Source organism: Marmota flaviventris, chromosome 4 (genome assembly GCF_047511675.1).
Source record: "Marmota flaviventris isolate mMarFla1 chromosome 4, mMarFla1.hap1, whole genome shotgun sequence".
NCBI lineage: Eukaryota > Metazoa > Chordata > Mammalia > Rodentia > Sciuridae > Marmota > Marmota flaviventris.
This window is the reverse complement of record NC_092501.1, coordinates 136301559-136325138: the sequence shown is the minus strand read 5'-3', so window position 1 is coordinate 136325138 and position 23580 is coordinate 136301559. Positions and strand designations below refer to the sequence as shown.

The 23580-nt window shown below is 38.2% G+C and overlaps 1 protein-coding gene across 2 annotated transcripts in view; it reads right to left on the bottom strand.

Moving 5' to 3' along the window:
* Positions 1-23580, bottom strand: part of Dclk1 (doublecortin like kinase 1) — a 320710-nt gene that overhangs the window by 147909 nt on the left and 149221 nt on the right. For both annotated transcript variants that reach the window (XM_034636480.2, XM_034636488.2), the window contains exon 4: positions 8288-8387. In XM_034636480.2, the coding sequence (XP_034492371.1) occupies positions 8288-8387 (100 nt within the window). The remainder of the gene's footprint in view (positions 1-8287; positions 8388-23580) is intronic.

The window sequence follows — 23580 nt, the reverse complement described above, 5'->3', positions numbered from 1 at the left end:
TATATTAGTAGGGATCAGAAAGATATTCGGATTGCGGAGGTATCCTCCAGTGGCAAAAGAACTTTGCCATTAAAAAAATCAAAAAGGATGGTGAAAGACAATTGTTTAAAAAAAATTCTGATAAACCCCATAATCTTTTGTGTTCCTGTGTACCAGTAATCCAAAGTAATCAAAAGTGAGTCAGAATAAGGAACCCGAGGCTCCAGGACAGTAGTTTATTTATTATTAACAGTTGCACAGAAGGGAAAAAAAGACAAGGTAGTTTGAGAAGATAACAGAGATGACTGAAGTCTCCTTTAGAACACGAGAGATCTGGAGGCCTGACCATGAGCTAAGAAGAAAGTGACAGATAGGTAGGGTAAAGCAGCAAATCCACAAGAGCAGTAGGAAAGGGATTCTAACAAAGAAGGTCACCACCAAACAGGACAAAATCAGGAATGTTGTCATTGCTTTTTTAAAAAGGAAGAGAGACTCTTCTTCCTTTGAAAGATAAGGGAAGCAGGGGAGAGATATGGAGACATGAAGATATGGTCCAGAAAGAAAGGAAGTAAAACCATTTATGGTGAATGACTTTGATCATCCTCCAGGGCTAGGTGGAAAGCTCATTGTCTAGGAATGGCAGCAGTGGGTGGTATTTATTATTCAGGAAGTTCAGAATTGGACCACTGTGTACAAGCCAGAGAGAGATTAATTTTGGCTCAATAAAATGAAGAACTTGTTAATAATCTGCACTAGTGGACAGTGGAATTGGCCTTCTTGTAAAGTTGTAAACCATCACTCACAGAAGATTCTTGCTGGGGATGGAGTAAACTATTGCTGTTTTGCTGTAGGGAGGTTTTCTATATGGTGGGAAAGGGGGAATGGATGACCTCCAAGACTCTTAGTGTCTGGGATTCATGTTCAGTGCCACATTTTATAGTGTTTTCCATGTCAACAACCTATGTATTCCTGTTACTGAATGCAATAAAAAGAAGTCCTTGCGGGCCAAAAGAAAAAAATGTTAAGAAAAGATTGCATGTGTTACACAATGCCTTGATTTCCTAAGTAGAAAATTATCTATTTGTGGCAAAGGAAATAGCTTGTGCTTGAGTTAGATTCTGTCTCCAAAGTGCAATACTCTATATGTCTCTATGGCTTGGCAGTCGATTAAATTTGAAATATCACTATGTTCTGGGAAACTTTATATTTGTGCATGAGCTCAAAGGAAGCAATGGTCAAGAAAGTCTCCAGAACGCCCTATAGTTTTTTCACTGCTAAGAGGCAAAGAGGAATACGAGAAAAACAGGCTAGCCAATGTGCTCTCTCTTCACAACCCAAACCCCCAAACCCTCTATTTCAAACATCAAAATGAACTCTACAAGGCAATGAAATCAGAAATGGGCATATCATATTTTTCATTTTTCTCTGTTCAGACAGTGAAATGTCACAAAAATTTGGCCATTATTCAACAAGACAGCTATAACAAATTCTTAAGAAAATAATTTTACATTCCTAGAACTGATGTCTACTGAAACAATAAAATATTTCACCGCCAACAAATATCACACATTCAAAGAATCTGCCCCATATTTAATGTGAACTGGCCTCCTAATCCAATTAAAATGTAAATCTATAAAGAATTGTCAGTCTTCTGTGACTCATTAGTTGTTTTACCATAATATTTTTCAGGAGAGAGAAATCCATGAGAAGCAGCAGCAATGTTTAATATTCTTGGTCACTACCTATGATCCCTTGGCATCTTTAGACATAAGCAACATTAAAGGCCAGTAAGAAGGGTCATGTTTTATGTTAGCATCTATAGTTTTTTTTTGTGTGTGTGTCTATCACACGGCCTGCAACATAGTAAATTAGCTTAGCTTATTGAATAAATTAATGAATGATTAAATGAATGAATTTTTTAACAGTGGCTTAAAAAACACATAATGGGTAGCTAAGGGTGTAGCTTACTGGTAGAGCCCTTTTCTAGCATTTGTGAGGCTCTGGGTTTGATTCCCAGCATCACAAAATAAATAAATAAGCAAAACAAAAAACACTTTATGGGGAGGCCTGGTCTTTATCCAGACTCTACATTTTCCAGTGTTCTCAATGACCTCATAGTTTCCCAGCATCACCAGCTTCAGGACAGAGCAGCAGGGCCATCAGAGACCCCTTTGATCCAGACCACTATGGACAGAGAAAAAGGGTTGAGGGGGTGACATTTCCTAAGGGCTGGAACTCCTGAATGCTGTAAGTTTTAGAAAACTGTCTGGTTCTTCTAAATGTGATTTGGTTTAAGTTTCCAGAGCTTCATTTCAGAGAAGAGTGGGTATCTTCAAAGTCCACTTTATTTTCCTCTTACCTTTACCATAAGAATAAAAGTTAAGAGTGAGAAGAAAGAAGTAGAAATTGCTTTTGGGTTCTAAAGAATACCAAAAGTCAATCTTGGTGACATCTGACTCCAATTAAGTCCTGAAAATGAATCTCCATGGCTGAGTCCATCTGCAGTCCACCAGGAGGTATATTTCAGCTGAGGTGTCATTCACTAAGTAATAAGGAACACAGTTTTGAACGTGCTTTGACATTTATTATCTTATTTGAGGTCCATTACACCCAGAGAAAAAAGGCTTTTTACAGAATAGGAAGTGGGCTTGGAGATGTACAGACCACACAGCAAGTGGGAGGTGGAGCTTAAATAAAATCTATATCTTCTAAGGCTATTCCAGTACTGTTTCTATTATTCCTGGTTTGCACCCTATTTTCTTATCACTCAGAGTTGGAGAAAGTATGGGGACCCTGGTTGTGAACTTCTGTCATATCTCACTCAGGACATGAGTCCCAGAAAAATAATTAGGATTGAATATTCCTAGAAACATTTATCAAGCAGATCCTGGGTACCCAACATCATGGAGGTCCTTAAGAGAAGCTGAGGAAATGTCCCTTCTAGAATCTCACACCAGGGAGATTCTAGATCACTATTCCATATGGGTCTGCCTGTCTAGTATAGGGAGGAGCAGGAATGGTGTTCTGCAGAGACAGGAAACTGTGTGAGTGCATGCATGAAAACAGATACACACACACGCACACACCAAAGGCCTTAGTGAAGTTTTGAGTTTTAATAACTACAGAAGGATAAGCACTATGCATTTCACAAAGAAGTCATTTGAAAGCTTAATGACTTGTGTTTCCTCTATACTTATTTTGTGACTGGTAAGTAATACATTTTTATTTGTTTATTTATTTTTGTAGTTGTAGATAGACAACCTGCCTTTATTTTATTTGTTTACTTGTATGTGGTGCTGAGGATCGAGCACTGTGCTTCACACGTGCGAGGCAAGTACTCTGCCACTGAGCTAAGCCCCAGCCCCCAGTTTTAGTCTTAATTTGTTGGTTCATTCCACATTCACCAACTTCAATCAGAGAGGCTGAAACATTTTATAACATATACATGATATATGTACAATACACACAGCAAATGAGCCAGATTACACCTCACACTAAACCTGCAGTCAACTGAAAGCAATTTTCACATGTCTTTCAGTGAAAACTAAGTTGTTCCTAACCAAATAGAATGATCGGATTGTAGAGTTGACTTTTCTTTTCCTTCCTTTCTCTTTTAACCCTAGAGCACAACATTTTGTTTATACCAATTTGATGTGATCTTCTTGGATGCAATTTGTCTTGTTAGAATCCCTGTAGAAACTCACTCTGTCTTCAACCACATTAGCACCCCTCCCAGAGGACTTCCATCATGCAAAACCCTGTGGTGTGGCTCCCAGGGAACAAATACAGTCTCTACCTACAGGAACCTTAAGGATTAATTTAAACAGAGATCTCCACCAGAACATCGGACATCTATCCATAAATCAGTACCTTTTGGACAGGGTAGTTCAAGCAATTAAAAACATATCTTCCTATACCATTCAACCCATACATTTTCATCTCAGTCAAAGGGATTTCAAGAGAGGGACTGTCAACTACATTACTGAAATTCTCAAACTGTCTGACCTACCAGATGAGGAGCCCTAACTGTGAAAGTTCAGATGAAGTGGAGCGTAGCCTGGCCACAGCTCTGTTGTCCATGTATTCTACCAATAAATACAATGCTACCACTATAGAGCCCAAAGACAGATCAAAACAGAAAACAAAAATCAGTTTACTTGTAATCCAAGATCAACTAAAATCACCACAGCTACCAACAATTCAGGTTGAATTTTGTTCTCTAGAAAGATATGTTCTAGGCCCAGCTCTCAGGACCCGTGAATGAGAAATCATCTGGAAACAGGGTCTTGGCAGATATTCTCTAGTTTATATGGTAGCCCAAATCTAATAGCTAGGGCCCTTCTAAGAAGAAGGAAATTTGGACACACATACCGACCCACAGGGAAAGGGGCCACATTGGAACAGAGGCAGAGATTCCGCCACAAGTCAAGGAAGGCCAAGGACTGCTCAAAAATTCCAGACTAGCAGAGGCTAGGAAGGATTCTGCCTCAGAGACATCAGATGGAGCACACCACTGCACCACTGCCCATGCCTTAATTTTGGATTTTGGTCTCCAGAATTGTGAGACAAAAGATTTTTAGGGTGGTCTCTTTTATATATTTCAAAATTTTTATTTATAATTAACACATAATAATTTTATGTGTTTATGGGGTACAGTGTGAGGTTTCAGTATATGTATACATAGCATAATGACCAATCAGAGTAATTAGCATATTCTTCACCCCAAAAATTTATCTGTGTGTGTGTGTGTGTGTGTGTGTGTGTGTATGTGTGGGGTGGTGGTAACATTCAAGATTCTCATTTCAACCAATTCCTCTTATTTTAAGCCACCCAGTTTATGGTACTTTGTTATGGCAACCCTAGGACACTAATGCAACAACCAATGTAATCAACAACAACAATATGAAAGCTTAAAATAATGCCTATTGACATCAGAATCAAGAACACTTGGAACCTGATTGATAAAAGCAATCAAGCTCTTAGAAAAGTAAAGAGAGATTGAGAGATATTTAAGGCTATCGATGGTGGGGGGGATCAGCAGGGGTGAGCCACCCATGGCAGTGAGGTGAATGGGTGAAGAAACTGGCAAAGTAAGTGTGGGGACATTGGCTTTGAGGACAAGGAGGTGGACAAACTGTGACATACAGTGTCAGGCTCATCACCAAGGAGTGAATGAATGTCAGGTGGACATTTCTCAAGGCACTCCTGTCACTTTTGAATGGCAACAAATCATAAACTCATCAGTTTGTCATCAACATCTAAGCAACACTATGTTGAGCTTCCTGTCTCCAGTTTGGCATTTTCCCTGAGAATGTTTCATCATTCTAAATTAGACAGCAGGCCAAGCATAGGAAGGATCTGTCGGCCTCTCTGTCTCTATATATAGTGTTCTATCCACCATTTCGAAGGTGCTAAGACTCCACTGATTGATGACAATGTCGCTAAAATGGTTACATTCTGAACTAGAACAAGGAAGGGGTTTTATTCTACATGTGAAAACTTTGGGGAGGAAAGAGGATCCCTCACAGTTTCTAATATCCATCTGGCTCCCTCGTGACCCTGTGAATTATGAGTCTATAATGGCAAAACTCTTTACTAGAAAGACCTTAAGCTACATCCCTAGGAGCTTTCCTAGCAATAATTAGGGGGATGTATTATTGCTAATCCCCAACTCACTGGGAGCTGGGTTAATTTTGAAAGATAAAATAAAAGTGCTGCCTCTCAGCAAAAGGCCACTTCTTGGCGCCATTAAATCAAGCGCAGCCCTGCTCAGGGCTGAGAGTAATAATTCTGAAGATGTCTGTACCCCCTGCTGACACGCCTTTGAGGAAGAGGCTATGGAACAGGCCAAATGAAGCATCAATTTGCAAATACCATTTAGCAAGTACAGATAAGCTGGGCTAAATCATGCTCGGAGCACTTAAAAAAAAAGATTCGAATTTTAATACATTAGCACCAGAACATGCTGTACAAGCAACAGGAAAATTGCAGTTGTCAACGTGTGAATTTAGTTTCAGGGTAAGTTCACCCAAGGAAGTAAAAGCTCAATTTAGATTCTTTTCCTATCCAACTCTCCAACCCCACCACCACCATCATATCCACGTGCTTCTTTTAGAATGAGGGAGAACACGTGACTCAGGAATGGATTTCACACCAAGAAATGTTTAGGGCACCTTCATCAGGGGAAAGGATGCGGAGTGCTCACAAAAATGGGGTGCAGTAGCCTTCCTTTCAGGGAGTCAAGCCACAAAAGAAGGATGAGGGGTGTGTGTGTGTGTGTGTGTGTGTTCCCACACTCGTGCACACACACATGCACGTGTATAAAAGTACATGTGTATGTGTGCTCACGTGTACATGTCTTTTCTTAAGGAGAAAGCATTCTAAGGGAAATTTGCAAAGGATTTTCTGACAATGTGCTATTGTACTTCTCAGAAAGTCTCCGTGCCCATCACTGCCAGTGAACAGGAGGAGGAGGCTGTACCTCCTGAGTTGAAAGCACAATGTCAACTGGGGAAGCTTAGCTAGCTGTGTGGGTGCCCCCAGTGTGGCCCTAGGTCTACCTGGAGGGCTGAATAATGACCAGAGAGCCTGGGAACCCATAGCCAACTCTGCTGATTTGAAACTAAGCTTTATTCCAGTTTGCATTCGACAGTCTGTTTTCTATATTAAAGCAACAAATGGATTTTCATTTCAGAACGCATCTGGTCTCAGACCATTCTATCAGAAGCAGCTATTTTCTTTAAATTGAAAGTCAAAGCCATTTATTTTTCTCAAAACTGTGCTGTCAGCTCTTCTGCCTGACTGGAAATATTCACTTGTTCTACACAATGACAAAGCTGCCTTATCCTTAAGTAGACGTAGGCACAGGGAGACCCCCATAAGGACACCTTACCTGTGATGTTTTTACATACATCTTTGTCTCAAAGGGCACATCTATCAGTTATAAAGATGGAATGCATTTATTTTAGAGGACAAGAGATGTCAAACTACTCTTCAGTTAGGATCCTTGAACCAAAACAAATCTCTTCAAATGAACACACACACACACACACACACACACTTTCATTGGGCATTTGTAATTTTAATAATAATGGAGCAATTATTGTATTCCTCCCAACACAGCTTAAGTCATTTTTATATATGAAACAACTGTAGAATGTTTAAATGCATACAACTAATAATACATATACAGCCATGTGTTGCTTAATGATATGAACATGTTTGGAAAACAGCATCATTAGGTGATCTAGTTGTATGAACATCATAGAATGTGCTTAAACTGGAATGACTATGATATCACTAAGTGATATAATCATATGGAACAACCCTTATATATGTATATGTGATTCGTCATTGACCAAAATGTTGTCATATGGCCAATGACTGTGCATATATATAATGTAGATACTACATGTGAACATGCGTCTGCAGTATTTGAGTGAGACCACTACATTACTTCACAGATCCTATCAGTCAAGTATTGCCCATCCACTTTGTCAAAAAGCTCACTAATTTGTTCTTTCAGGATAATGGAGCAAAAAAAAAATTCATTATCATTTCAAAAAGTACTTCCAGCTAGACAGAATTTGAATTGTCAATAAATGCAAAATTTCCCTAATTAAATATTAGCAAGGATGGGTCTCTTAATTAAAATAATCTTTTCTGTGAAAAATATTAATTTAAGAAATGATGCATAATACCAAAAAATCATTCTCAAAGTTACAACCTTTCATATTCATTTCCCCTTTTTATCGGTTGTCCCTTCTTTATCAATTAGAGAGGGTGGCATTTAGTTTATTATTGGAAGGAAACTTCTTTCCTCTTTTCTCAATGCCTCACACAGATGCTAATGACACACAAATTCCAAAGTTTTACAGGAAAGGGAATACCAAACCATTTTCTCAGTTAGGAATTCAAGGAGGCCACATGAAAGCTGAGCTTAGAAACATACTCAATAATTTTATGATCACAAATCCCTCCACTATAAATTTTGAGAAAAAAATATACAATTAAAAATGTAGAAATCCAAGAGTGGTTTTCTATAAAACATCAACCTAGATATTAAATGGTTATAAATTAACCCTTAATAATTTATTCTTCTAAATGACTAGCCTTTCCAATTATCATTTCATCTGTTTTCTATATTTAAAAAAATCAAAGAAATTCAAGATATAGGAAAGACATGCTGGTTGGGGATCTGAAACTGATTTGGTAGCTTTGGAGTTGACATAATCTTGGCCTGGTACAGCTCATTTTGGAAAGCTGCCTCAAATTTCCCCTGGTTTTGAACTTTTTTTTTTTTCCTTACCACTTTCATCTAGCAAGAAATCATCCTGGTAACGGAACTTCTCCGGTCCACATGCAATAAAAATGTCATCGTCACCAAAAAAGTCCTGAAGGCACATCACCTACAAGAGAAAAGCATGGTACTCAGCGAGGGGTCGCAGAACAGCAATTACAACAATGCATCCCTACAAGCAGACATCTGCATAAAGCTACTTCCCTCCTAATAGAATCAACAGGGCAGCTTCTCCAGAGGAATTTCAAAGGAAGGGCTCAAGCATCTGTTACTAGTAAGAAACATGTTACATTTCAGTTCTGCAGGAAGACTGGATAAGGCAAATAGAACCGGTAACTGTCACATTTATTACTTGATATATCAATAGGCTATGAGGTAAGAGCCCTTTGTTTCCATAATAGAGTAGATGCAAAAACATGTGGGAAGGGAGGTCCCCCTTACTCTTCTGAAAGCAAAACTCCTTGACAGCAACAAAAGTCAGCATATGGTTTTAGCAACAAATATGTTTTTTAGTAATTGAGGCCATTGTACGTGCACGATAATCATTGAAGAAAAATATTGGTGTCATAATATGAACATAAAAATTTCCTTTAGACCCATTCCACCTCTGCTTGAAAGAAAAACGGAACCCTTCATAAAGGGAATAATTGTAAAACTAAGTAATTGCTGAGGTCTAGTTATGGAGACTGCCAGCCCATCACCCAAGCTATGCTAAACACTTCAACCCCCAGACCCTCCAGCTTCTTGCTGCAAAAGTAGAGTTTCAGTGCAAATCTGTGGCATTTTTTTCCCCACTTACTCTCCAATAAGAACTTTAAGAGTGGTAAATGTTACTTTACAAGAAACTGTAGTCAAAATGAATAGTTCTCAAGCATATTGCTGTCGGTCTTGGGAGAAGCTAATAATGTTTTGTTCACAGTTTGTACAATGTGCCAATCCTGAGAACACTGCTGACTTCTGTCTCTTTGCAATTTCCTTTGATCACTTGGGCAAATCATAAGGTGGCCAATTGAAGGCACTTTTCCAAAGCTCTCTGAAATAGACTTTAGAATAGCATTTTCCCCTTGGGCATCTGAGGACAAGAGACAGACTCTTCTAAAATATTAGATGCTTATTATCCACATCTCCCACATTTCTCTGCATTTTCATCTGTGAGCATCTCTGGGGTTCTGTATTTTTGCAGTTCATGGTGACACTACCTCGACACATCACATGGGCCAGAAGACACCGAGTAGTAAATTGGGAGAACATGGCATTATTTGGAATCCCCAAATGCAATGATGTATGGGCTTCAGATAGTCTTTGTAAATCATGTCACATTTCCAAATAATCATTGAAGATTTAAAATTAACTTTTTTTCCTCCAACAGTTTGATAATCAATACTAAGCATGAATAAGGTGCAGCCATAGTTGGGTGCATTTTAAGAGAGCTTGAAAATGCAGGTGGTTTAAAAGGAATATTGTAATCATGGAAGAAGATGGACCCAAGGGCTCTGAAGATCTGACTTTCCATTGGTTTAAAAAGAGGACTTTTGAATTCCGAGCCTGACCTCTGTGTCACTCTTCTCTCTCTCACTCCAACCCCACTCATTTTTACCTTCATGATGCCCCAGCTTTCTCTATCAGCATTGGGGTCATCCCAACCAATCTCATGCAAGCCATTTCCTTTTTCTTTCTTTTCTTTTTTGGTACTGTGGGTTGAACCCAGTGGCGTTTAACCACTGGGCTACATCCCCAGCACCCCCCCCCACCCTTTTTTAAGACAGAATCTCCCTAAGTTGCTTAGGACCTTGCTATATTGCTGAGGCTGGTCTCCATTTGCAATTCTCCTGCCTCAGCCTCCTGAGTCACTAGGATTACAGGGGTGTGCCACCATGCCAGGCAAAATCATTTTCCTTCTACATGCATAAGTCTTTACTGAATGCCCATTGTATGCCAGCAGCACATAGCACTAACATACAAAATAAATAAGACATGGGCCAGGGGTATAGTTCAGTGGTAGAGCACTTGCCTAGGGTGCATAAAGCCCCGGGATGAATTCCCAGTACAACCCCAACAAAAGACATGATCTCTCTCTCAGACAAAAATGTGGACAATGAACCACCAAGAGCTGTATTTCCTAAAGTGTGGGTGGTGAACAGGTCTTGTACAAAAGAAGGTTCTAAGACCAAATATCACACATCAGGTTTACCCAATGTAAAGAGGTTCCTTTGTTTCTGAACTTGGAAAAACCCTTTAGTGTGCTAATGTATATCTGGACTCCAAAGAGGAGATAGAAAAATCCGGTATGTCCCAAAGTTATTTGATTCCAGTACTACTTTCTTACCATACAGCCCAGTGTTTACTGTTCCCTTTGAACCTGTGCTGACAACCCCCCATGGAAAACAAAAACCTCAGGAAACACAAAGGACAGAACAGTTACCCACATTTCTTCCCAGGCACATATTTCTCTAGTAATAAATATTTATTTGCTAATTTGTTTACTAACTCAAATGGGCCTACTGTGCCCACATTCTATGCCAACTCTTACAATGACAAATTTCTGAGAGATGAAAGTACTGTTTTCTAAGAATATAGTCTTTCCTTTCTGCAAATTCTCACCTTTTGCATTTTAGAACATCAGGTTGCTACCTGGACCAGATTCACCTATGTGTGCATGTTTAATGTTACTGCTAAGTGGACAGATAACTATCATGAAAACTATAACATGTTATAAGCGGGTTTCCAGCCAACTGACATCCATCATTTTGCTGATGATCATTCTCCAAGACTTAAAGAACAGAACACACAAAGATTCATCTTGGATGGTTTAGGCATAATTCTGTTGGCAAGTGGGAAACGAAACATGATGAACTTTTGATGTTCTTTCCAACACCAGAATTCTGAGGATATGAAAGGAATACAGTGATTGTTAAGGAAAAGTAACTGTCATCATCCAGCACAAAAAGGCCAGGGCAATTCATTCCAGTGACTTTTACCTCTCAGGCTTCAGTGGTTGAAATCAAAGAATTTGTTGAACTATCAGAAACTCGGCTGTTTTCTGTGCTTTCTGCTCTCAATCATTTGGCCTCTTTCCTGCTCACAACTTCCCATCGGAAATAATGGGTAAGGTCAGTAGTTGAAGTTCAAACATGAAACGACTCCTTGACAGAAGACTTGGTGAAGGAGTTGAGGGCAAAAGGAGGCTGAGACACAGGTTACAATAGGATCATTGCTCTGTGTCAATTTATTCATGCTCTCACGCTCGATCATTGATCTAGAGTTAGCTATAATGCCTTCCATCTAGCAAAAAGAATAACAGGAAGATTTATAACCCTTTTCTCTAAGCAACTACACTTCAAGAATCTTCCTTGAGGCTTTAGTGTGCATTCTGATATCAAGGGATTATAAAAAGTAGAGAAATGTAAGACCTGCATTTTGCATAATAACCTGACTTTATATATCTATAAAGTGTTAATCCTTTTTAAATTTGATGTGCTCAAAATTCAGCGTGGTTAGCAGCTTAAAAAAATGAGTTCCATTTTTGGGTGGAAAACATGCTTCTTTGCAACAAGGGGACAGTGACAGTTGGCCTCTTGTATCATGAAATCTCTGCTCAGTGGATATCAAGATGTTGCAAGCATTTATCAAGGTCAGATATAGAGCAGATGCAAAGGTAGAGATACCAATTTTGAGAACAGACATGTCCAGCCTATGAAGAGCATCCTTCTAAGCTCCTCCTGCCCCTCTCCCAAGGCCTGGTGCCAGTGCCTGCTCTTCCCAATTGTCCCCCTGTGGTCATGGATTGTGTTTGTGCAACATTTCTGAAGCCCAAGTCTTTCCCTACCCTCCTTTCTTTTATCCAAAGTTCATCTTTCTGTCTCTAGACATTGGCAATTCCCTCTCGTGAATTTTCTCACCGCCCCCCACCCTGCCTTCTTTCTTTCCAACTCATCGCCCCTAATTCTGTCAGTCTACTCAGCCTACTCTTCCTTAGTAAATTTTTGAAATCACTCTCCATGGCTCAGGAAACCATTCATGGCTTACAATCATCAAATTCAAGTTCATCTTTTTGATCTTGGCATTCCAGATGCTTCAAAATCTGGCTCCAAACTACCTTTGATGCTTCCAGTTTTTTAAGATGTGATATAGCACCTGGTGTGTAATAAGCTTTTGGTGAGTGAATGGATGGAAGAATGGATGGATGGATGAATGGATGGGTGGAAGGATGGATGGATGGACAGGCTATGGTCTAAAGTGAACTATGTTCTGCTTTACTTTTTCTTCTCTAAATAAGGGCTTATTCTTTCCTGCTTATGTGGTTTCTTGTGTTTTCTTTTTGTTTGTTTGTTTGGGGATTGTTTTTTGTTGTTGTTTGTTTTTATGAAAAAGTTTTCCCTATTTTGCATCCATTCCTACTGACTCTTCATTATTTAAATCCCTCCTATGGGCTGAGGCTCAGTTGAAGATTCAAGCCCTGCCCCTCCATCTACTCCAGTCCAAAGGCACTCATCCCTGCTCGGAAGCTCTAGTCATCATTCAATAAAAGTTCATTGCTAGCCACTGTGATGATCCTTGAGTCTACAATTGTCCTTAGGCTTTACCTTTTCCTTTTCAGTACATGTATCTACAGACTTATCTTCCCAAGAATTCCTAAGATACTGCTGTGAATCAGTAACTCGACAAAGGGCGACTTGCATTATGTTCCAGTGATTTTGTCCAAGGCCTGAAGTCAGACAATTTGAATTCCACCTCTTTGCTCTCCTGTCATCTATGACTTGAGCAAGTCAGGAAATCCCAAACAGCTGTCTTGAGTCCTGTTTCTAAAATCCTAAAGCCAACTAGAGCAGAGGCTGAGTCTCCTATTGGGTGCTCTTCTTTAGCACTACAAAGATATCTGCCCTGTTTCTATTCCCCAAGAGCACAGTACTGTTGACATAGACAGGATTTTGAGTTAATCCAAATCTGCAATTTAGATGTTAATCTCTTCCTTTGTGCCTCAGTTTATCATATCAAATGTTTTAAAGATTAGATGAATTAAGACAATGAATAAGATGTGAACAAGATCTCAATACATTTTTGTTATTTTAATTTTATTTATTAATTTGATACCAGAGATTGAATCCAGGGGTACTTAACCTCTGATAGACATCCCCAGCTCTTTTTAAATTTTTTTAAATTTGTTTTACTTAGTTACACATGACAGTACAATGATCCTGACATATCATACATTTGAATCAGATGGGATATAACTTCTCATTTTTCTGAGTGTACAGGTTGCAGAATTACATTGGTCATGCAGTCACATATTAAATAAATATAAATTTTTATTTTGAGACAGGGTCTCCTAACTTTCTTAGGGCCTTGATAAATTGCTGAGGCTGGCTTTGAACTTTCAATCTTCCTGCCTTAGCCTCCCAAGCTGCTAAGGTTACAGGTATGAGCCACCACACCAGGCTAGCTATTTTTATTAGCCAAATATATTTTTACTTCAAAATAAGTACAAACCAAATGTATAACTAATGGAAGGAAGGAAGGAAGGAAAGCAAGCAAGCTCCAGGACAATATCTCAATAGGCTTTTTTTTTTTAAGTAGATTTGTACTAAATGTAAGAAACAAGTGCCTCTTATTGCTTTGGGAACAAGGATTCTACCGGTATTATTATTTTGATGAAAAGCACTATTTTGATGAATTAGCATCATGGAATTGGTGCAAAGCTGGTAGTAAGTCACTAACACAGAGGTGAAGTCTCGTCCATCCAGCCTATGATTTCCATTAGGCTTCCATAGATGATGCTGTAAACAGTTATTTGCAAGAATGTTCATGTGATATCACAGGTACAGTTCTGTGAATTATTGTTTTAACTCAGAACTTCTTGGGCTCTGTCATCAACTTTGAGGTTTGTGGGAATCAGAGATTTGCCTTCCTCTGAGAAAACAATTCTCTGTTGACTTGTCCTACACTTGTAAATAAAGTGTATGTATATCATATGCAATTCATAAAAGAGGTAATCTGTTTATGGCCCACAGTACTTAATAGCCTATTAATTTTGGCTTCTCACTTAGTTCTTTAATTATTGTGTAGAAATCTCACACTAAAGAAAAATGTTCTATTTATTGTATTCCAGTTTATCTCTATTGGTGCTTAGGTAATGGCAAAGCTACAGTATCTCAAATACTATAGGTGATTAGAATTGCCAGATGTGCTAGAAATAGCCCTTCAATGAGTATTAGGATGCCTGAGTTCTGAGCTCAGAATTGCCATGATTGTATGAACTTGGTTGAGTTGACTAAAGTCTCTTGCTTTATCAGTTTCCGTATTGATTCTTATATGTTATAACAGTAATTATATGATGAAGACATAAAGATGAAAATTGTCTTTTTGATGTAAAATACCAGTTCTTTATATATTACCACAGTTCTCTAAATATTACTACATTTAATCCTCAACATATATTATTATATTTAATGCTTTCCATTATGAAGGATACAGACTTTATTTGGGAATAGTTAGAAGATTGCTATAATTTGGATCTTATGTGTCCCTCAAAGGTGTGGTAAAGGCTTGGTCCTGCATGGCATTATTGGGAGGTAATGGAACCATTAAAAGGTAAGGCCTATTGGGAGGTCTTCAGGTCACTGGGAGTGTGTCCTTGAAGGGGAATGTGAGACCATAGCCTTTTCCTCTCTCTTTCACTTTCAAAAGAAGTGAGCAGGTTTGCTCCACCATGTGCTCCTGCCACCATATACTGCCTTGCCACAGGCTCAAAAGCAAAGGGCCAACCAAGCATGGACAGAAACTTCCAGAATTTGAGCTTAAAGAACCCTTTTTCTTCATAAGTTGATTATCTCAGGTAAAATTCTTAGAAAGCAAACACAATGGTATTAATATTCACATTCTACAAACAAAAAAGAGCCAGATTGAGCAGATCAGTAGAAATTTGAAATCAGGTCAATTAGAATTCAAATTCAGGCTGTAAACTACCAAGATGCAGGGGAAAAGTCTATTCAAATGCATAGAAAAACATACCCTGAAGGCTGCATATTAGAAATTTTAGTTGACAAAACATTACAATGAACAATTATCACATATATTGTATATTAGTAGTATATTAAAAAGCGTCTAATAAAAACACCTGCTTTTTTTTAAAAAGGAAGTTTGAATTATTACTTGAATTAGAAAACATCTACCTTTTTCCCACTATGTGAAATCTGAATGGTTATCTTTTCGCTTAAGTTGTCATTATACACAGTCACAGGAGACCAAGCAGCATACAGAAAAACAAAACGCTGCACACAAACATGGACTTCCTCCCTTCTGCGCTTCCGGCATGAGTTGCTCTGCAAAGGCAGAGATTCAAACAAAGGCAATAAAAGCATCTGCTATTTACACATTTCCAAAGCAAGACCGTGGAATCCATTCTCCCTTCACTGGAATGAGATCTCCATGGTGATGCCGACTTCTGCAAGCCCCGCCAGTTTCTTAGCCGGGTCTTGCAAAGATATTTTCTTTACAAGAGCGCCCTCTACAAGCCGAACAGGGGATAGCTCTGCAGCCAGGGCTGCATTTGTTTGAGGCCAGGGAAGCCATTGTGTTTTCCTCAGGTGTTTCTCCTTGGGTTAGAGATTCTAAAATATTCTACTGTTACCCGTTTAATATATTTTAAGTCATAAATCTTTGTAAAAATAAAATCCAAGGAATTCAATAAATTCCATTGTTGGAATCCCTGAATGTGGCATATCCTTTGAAAACTGTCTTTTTGATGTGAAATACCAGTTCTCTATATACTTTAATTTTTTTCAAAAATGTTTATTTATAATTTCTCATTCTTCTTGATACCGGTGAAAGGTAGTAGGCTTAAAGGTTCTGTCTTCACATTTTAACAAGATGCTCTTTATGAAAAACTAATGTTTATGCCTTTGTAAAAAACCAAATAATCTAGTCACCTTATGTATCTAAGGTGCCAAATCAACAAACTTGTTCTTTCCGCATAATTCATAATGTGACCGTTATAATTAGATTTCAGTTTCATCCTGGCACATACAGCCCCCTTCGTCCTGCCAAAACTGAATTGAGAGAAGGTTTCTCTTCCAATTTCATTCTACACTTGGCTTTTTTTCTCCTCTCAGCACTGAGAAATTCTTACGCCATGTGATATTATAGGTCAAACACTGTGAATTTTTCTGTTCTATAATCATGTAATTCCATATGTTATTAGTTCTGAAATATGTCTACAATTTGTTTTACAGCCAAATATTGGAGTTATTTGTGTTATTTTTATAAAAATGCATTCCCTATAATTTTTTTCATGTTCTTCATTTTATTTGTCAATTAACTTTATGGAAATGATAATTAATTTTTACAGGAGTACCTTTGGCTAGAAATTTCTGATTTAAATAAATCCTTTAGAGAAACTCTCATTCTTGACCAGAAAGAGATATAGGCATAAAAAGAGAAATAAATGTACTCATCATCATCATCATCATCATCATCAGAAAGGAAAGTGTAAAGATCCTCAAACTACTTTTTACAAGTTATAATGCATGACTAAGACACTTTCCTGCAAAAACAGGTAACACTGTTCAAGTTCAGAATAGACTAGTTGATAACACTGGAATAACAGGCTACTGCTTAAAGAAATAAAGGAAAACTTTCTCCTTTGAAATGCTAACAATTTCTATTTTCTGGTTCAATTAGAGAAAAACAATTATGGAAATGAAAATGCATGCATTCTCTGGGTGTGTTCTGAGCTGTTGTTTACATGAACATTGGACAGAGCTGATGATGTCCTATGGTCTGACCCAGGAGTATGTCCTTTATGTAAGGGCCACAGTTTTTTACAGACTCTGGCATACCTAAGAGGCTGGCAACAAATTTCAAATGATTGATCTTTCATTACTTATCCAGATGGTTCCTGATTATTTGACTGACAACTTTTTGACCTTATGATGGTGTGACTGCCATTCTCATCCAGGAGAAACCACACTATAATGCATAGTAACCATCCATTAACGTGAGTACACAATCATTCTGTTTTGCTCCATAAATTGCATGAGGTATTCAACAGAATAGGCTTTGTGTTTGCTAAGTCTGCCCAAACGTAGGCCAATGTGAATGTTCTGAGCATGTTTAAGGTAGACTAGGCTAAGCTGTGATGTTTGGTAGGTTAGGTGAATTCAGCGCAATTTTTTAAAAAATATTTTTTAGTTGGCAATGGACCTTTATTTTATTTATTTATACGTGGTGCTAAGAATCAAACCCAGTGCCTCACACATGCGAGACAAGTACTTTTCCACTAAGCTACAACCACAGCCCTCAATGCAGTTTTTAAGTTATAATATTGTCAATTTACAAAGGGCTTATGAGATGTAACCTCATTATTAATCAAGGGGCATCTGCACTAACATTTCTCTTTCTCTTTTTAATTTGGATCCTCCTCCTTTTGGGCTGCTACAACAAAATACCATGGACAGGTGGTTTATTAAAAAAAAAACTTATTTCTCACAGTTCTGAAAGTTTGCAGTCCAAGATCAAAGCATCAACAGACCTGGTGTCTAAGGTTGTCTCACTTTCTTACAGATAGCCACTTTTCACGTATGAGACACAATAGTGGAATGGATGAGGCACCTCCCTGGGGCCTCATATAAGGGCCTGAATCCCATTCATGAAGGTCTGCTTTCATGACTTAATCACTCCCTAAAAGTCCCATCTCCTAATAGCATTACAGTGGGGGTTAGGGTTTCAGCATATGAATTTGGGAGGGGGGACACAAAGGATCAGACCACAGTGTTGTGGCTTGGGCAAAATGACCCTTTAGTAAGGAGTAGTAACCAGATGCTTGATTCTGTTATCTAATAGATATGTGACCTTGGGCAGATATTTAACATCTTCAAGTTTTAGTTTCCTCATATTTAAAAGGGAGTTACTAATGTTTGCCTTGGCAGGAGGGTGGAGTTATATACGTGTTATGGTTTGGATGTGAGGTGTCCCCCCAAAAGCTCACATGTGAGACAATGCAAAAAGGTACGGAGGAGAAATGATTGGGTTGTAAGAGTCTTAACCCAATCAGTGACTTAATTCCCTGATAGGCATTAACTGAGTGGTAACTGAAGTGGTAGGATGTGGCTGGAGGAAAGGGGAACTGGGGCATGACTTTGGGTATATATTTGTATCTGGAGAGTGGAGTCTCTGTCTCTGTTTCCTGATCACCATGATGTGAGCTGCTTCCCTCTGTCACCTTCTCCTGCCATGATGTTCCACTTCACCTCGAGCCCTGAAGAATGGAGCTGGCCTTCTATGAGCTAAGACTCTGAAACCATGATCCATCAAATAAACTTTTCCTCCTTTCAGTTGTTCTGGTCAGATCCTTTTAGTCACAGCGCAAAAAAAGCTGACTAAAACAACAAGTCAGGCTTCAAACCCAGAGAACCAAACCAAACCCACAAAATCTATGTAAGGCAATACCCTCGGGTAGAATGTTCCTGGGTCAGAAGTTAAAAGTGTATTTAAAACAACTAGTTGCTCTCTTAATTTTGTGTACTCTAAGTCAACATGTGCACAAAGTTTCTCTCCTGGTGTTTTAGAAGGAGCCCAGACAATGCTCAGGTTTATGACATGTCAGGCCATTACAGGACAGACATGATACATATTACCTGATTCCTCACATAACACCATGGTGAATTTATATATTAAGAATTTTTATTAAAAAAATCATAATCCAAAGTATAGGTATATATTTGAAGGGTTGAAAACACAAAGATAAATCGCTTTGCCTTATATGTCCTTGTGAACTGGCTTGTGACTTGAGATTGCATAAAATAATATTCTCAAAGCCATAAAAGTCCGCTTCTGCCAGGAATATTTATAAGTGTTGCTTGACATTAAAGTATGGAGTTAGTTGCTTTAAATATTTCTGTTTCTATTTCTAATCTACTTGTCGGCATAGATAACTTGACATTAAAAGAGATATTTTTTGTACAATTCAAATAAGTCTTCTCAAGAAAGTGATGTTTTCCAAATGGCAATCCAATAAAGCTGACATTTCCAAAAGGGTTGTTAGCACTACCATCACCATCACCATCACCATCACTACCACCAACACCTTTATCGTCACCATAATCACCACCATCACTGCCAATCACCCCTGGACCACTGCCATCATCACCACTACCATACAACAATCATCACCATCACCACCACCATTATCACCCTCACATACTACCATTACCACCTCAATCATGATGAGAGCCCACTAAAACTTTGGAGCACTGTTTTTTTGTTCTTTCTTTTTTTTTATTTTATGAGGACAGAGTCTTTTTGTCTCTTGCGCATTCTGTGCAGCATATTAGCCAAGGTTCTGTTCACTGGGTGCTTAATCATTTCTAATTGATAATAATCATCACAGTAATATTCAGTACAAATGCTTCCTAAAACTATTTTAGGAATAAAATTATATTTTTCATCCAAGCTCAAATGCAGCTAGTAAAGATGTACACATGGCTTTGAAAATATTATTCAAGAACAATACTGATTCTTCCAAAAATATATTTGAGAGCCAGTCAGCTTTTAAAATTGCAAATGAAAACATCTCTGGAATTGTTTGAATAATAATCCTGATTTTGCACAACTGTTTTAAGATCTAAGCACAGCTGATGAAAAGTTGAGAGAAAGATGGTAAAATAAAAAATATATAGTCCAATATGAAGGTTTGGTTTCAAGACATTATGTTTTAATAAATAAATGCTGATATGGGTATACAATTATGAATATGTACTTGGAGATATCCTTACGCAATGGTCTTTTAAAAATTATATATGGTAACTAAAACACCCTAGTCCAATATTATTTCTTTTCTTTTCCTCCTTCACCTTGTCTTCCTTTTCCTCCTCCTCCTTCTTCTTCTTCATCCTGTACTGTGCATATTAGAGTTTCTATCATTCTTTTTTTTAACCTAAAGGTAAGAGTTGAGTGAATAATATGGCTGGCTACCATCTCCCCACAATGCATGGGCAGTAGTATAAAGCAACATAAGAGAGACCTACAGAGACCCGGCAGGTATGATAAGCAGTGGAGTGGTCCAAGCATAATAAAACACAGCTAACAGGGCAATTGATGGCCATTAACACACTCAGACAATAGGAAATTGACAGGGACTATGCTAAACTGGAACACTCTTCCACCCTTCTAAATGGGGCAGCTTAACATTTGTCCTCCAGAAAAGTAGTCCAAATCGATTAATTTCCTAAGAGAAAGTGAAATCAGTTTTTTATTTGAAAGCCTCTAATGTTTAAAAGTTGGCAAAAGATTTATTTTTATTAAAAAAAAATCATTGTACACAATGTCCCCTAGACAGGCAGTTTCCTTGGGGAGAATTTTCTGGTGGAGAATTCCACACTCAGTGGCCATTAGTGGTGGGTAATATGCACAGGTACCAGTCCCCATAGCTGAGCCAAAGTCTTAAGATAGACCACTCGACTTCCCAACAGATTCCAATTCCTGTAATTTCCAAAGGAAGGAAAGGACAAAGTTAAGACTCACCACTTCTGGAAATTAAAGCCTACCAAAAATTTAAAAATCAACATGGCAAATCTTTTATATGTATGTATGTGCATTTGTGTGTGTGTGTGGGGGGGTTCAACTACATGTGCTTACATTGGTGTCCTGGTAGAGGGGTAAATTTGTCATTTGAGATTATTTTCTATATCCTTCCCCTATGCCTGATTATCGTGCCTCTCCCTTCCTGAGAAACAATGAAGTTTGGTGAATCTATAACAGGAGATTTCAGAGCAAGTGTTAACAGTTCAGCAGAGATTGAAAAACAAAAATTAGACACCTCCAATAAAACCCAGAATTATAATCCACTTCCTTCTATCCCTGAAGCCACCCTCTGGCTGCAAGGTCTAATCATACTTTCAAAACTGTCAGCTTCACCTCAAAAGTGAAAAGTCCCTCTTTAAAATCAGCCATCCTTTTGAACACATTTTCTCTGCCCAAATGTGAAAATAACCACTAGAGCCATTAAAAACTATTAGAGATGTTAGTTCTAGTTGGAAGGAAGCAAAATATATAAACTCAGTCCTCTGGGGAAACAGCTTTGGGGCCTAAGACATCAAAGTGGGAGGATAAAAATTAAAGCAAAAGGAATCAAGGCTTTACACAAATAATTTTTAATGGTTGGTTTTTATTTACTGAGTTTCTCACAAGTCAGGAGTAAATTTACATGATTCTTCTTTCCTTCTACAAACTGATGGCCTTTCCTTACAACAGCATGATAGGTTCTGAATATCCCTCGTGGTCTGGTCTATTTTTATAGGGCACATAAACCTAGCACAAGAAGATGCTATTGACGTTTGGATGAGTTAGTCTTCTCAAGAAAGTGATGTTTTCCAAATGGCAATCCAATAAGTGCTTGCATTTGCATATTTTTATGTTCTAATTCACATTCAACAATGCACCAGTATTGATAGCATATTAGTAATGGCTTTGAGAATAGGCTCTGGAGTCAGAGAAACTCAGGTTCAATTTCATGGATGGGTAATGTACGTCACCTACTCAACGTTTGGAAATTCCCATTTCTTACAGAAAGAATGAAGATAAACTTGTACCTACCATCTAGAAAGTTTGATGAGATAGTTCATGGGCTGCCGTCAGGCATGATATAAGGGTTCAGGAAGAGGCAAATAATAGCATACATCCCTTACATTAATGTTGGTGGAGCATAAACTTCCAAGATGACTCTCAGAAAGTCAATGATCATGGATGAGAAGGCAAAATAAATCAGCAATTTTCCAGTTGGTCTTTCCCTTGTACTACTTCAATAGAGAGAATTACTCTGTCTTACAGCTGTCAGATTTTAGACAACTGTAAGACTCTGGAACTGCAGTCAGCACTAACCGAAGCACATGGAAATAATGTTCTCTTTCCCCTTGTACATTTTCCATTTTTTCTTTTATATGTGAAGAACACAGTGCAATAACTGAATTAATATAAGCTATCTCCTTACATCCCCTGAAAATCATATTCTTTTCAAGTGCTTGACAAGTAGGCGACTGAACACTCCCTCCAGGCTGAAACATTTGTCCACGCCAATCATAACTTCCTTGATGACAAAGGAAATGAGATCCAAGCCGGAACTGCCACAGTGAACAGCAATTCAGAACCTCGAAACCATAAAAAAAGGCATAACCATTCAACGTAAATCTCAAATTTGAGGTTTTCTCCTTGTTTGTCACTTAGACAAACTTCAATGGGTCATTCACATGTTTTAAGTCTGACTCTAATATTAAGTCTCATCAGATATGAATGCAGTTAATTACCATATGCAGTAGTTATGGTTATAAATGTGTTTAAAGAAAATCACCACCATAATTTAATTTCTAAAGTAATTAAGCCACAAAATTCTTTTTTTCACTATTGTAATGTTATACTGCTCTTTGGTATCCAAATACGTGAATTGTCGACAAAAGTTTTTGAATATGAGAAATGACATGATGAAATTTGGGGTGCACAACTCAACACATAGAAATATCCTTCACTATGCTATGTGTCACACTGTGCACCCTACATTTCATATGTTGAATTACGAATCCCTATCATTAAGAATATGGTCTTATTTGGAAATAGGCTCATGGTAGATGTGATTACAGACGAAATCATGCTGGAATTGGGTGGACCCTAATCCAATATGGCTGGTGGCTTTATGAAAAGGGGAAATTTGGATATAGCTATGCACAGAGGAAGAATGCCATGTGGAAATGAGGGCAGAGATCAGAGTGGATCCTTCTCTAAGGCAAGGAACACCAGAGATGGCCAGTAAGCACCAGAAGCCAGGGGACAGGCATGCCCCTTTCAGCCTTCAGAAGGTACCTTGACCTCAGAGCACTGGCCTCCAGAAATGTGACAGAATACATTCCTGTTTTTTAAGCCACCCAGTGTGTGTACTTTGTCATACAGGAGTCTAATCAGACTGATATAGGTGTGCATTTCTCATGCACACAAAAATATAGGAAAACAAAATTTTCCTACAAAACACTCATCACATTTTGACTAGAAGGATAAGAAGGAATGTTCAACATCTAACAGATGATTAAACTGAAGCAGGGAGATTTTTAGTAACATCAGCTGTTAATAGCTTCACTTTTCCATTAACCTTAATAAGTTCTAGGAGTTTTAGTGACAAATTCTAAAGCTGAGGACATTCTTTTAAAACTTTATGTAAGTTCTGCTAAACTGAAAGAAAGGCAAACACAGGGTTTTTATCCATTGTACATTTATGACAGTTATTATTTATGCCTCAATAAATTATTCTTGATTGGACTGTTAAG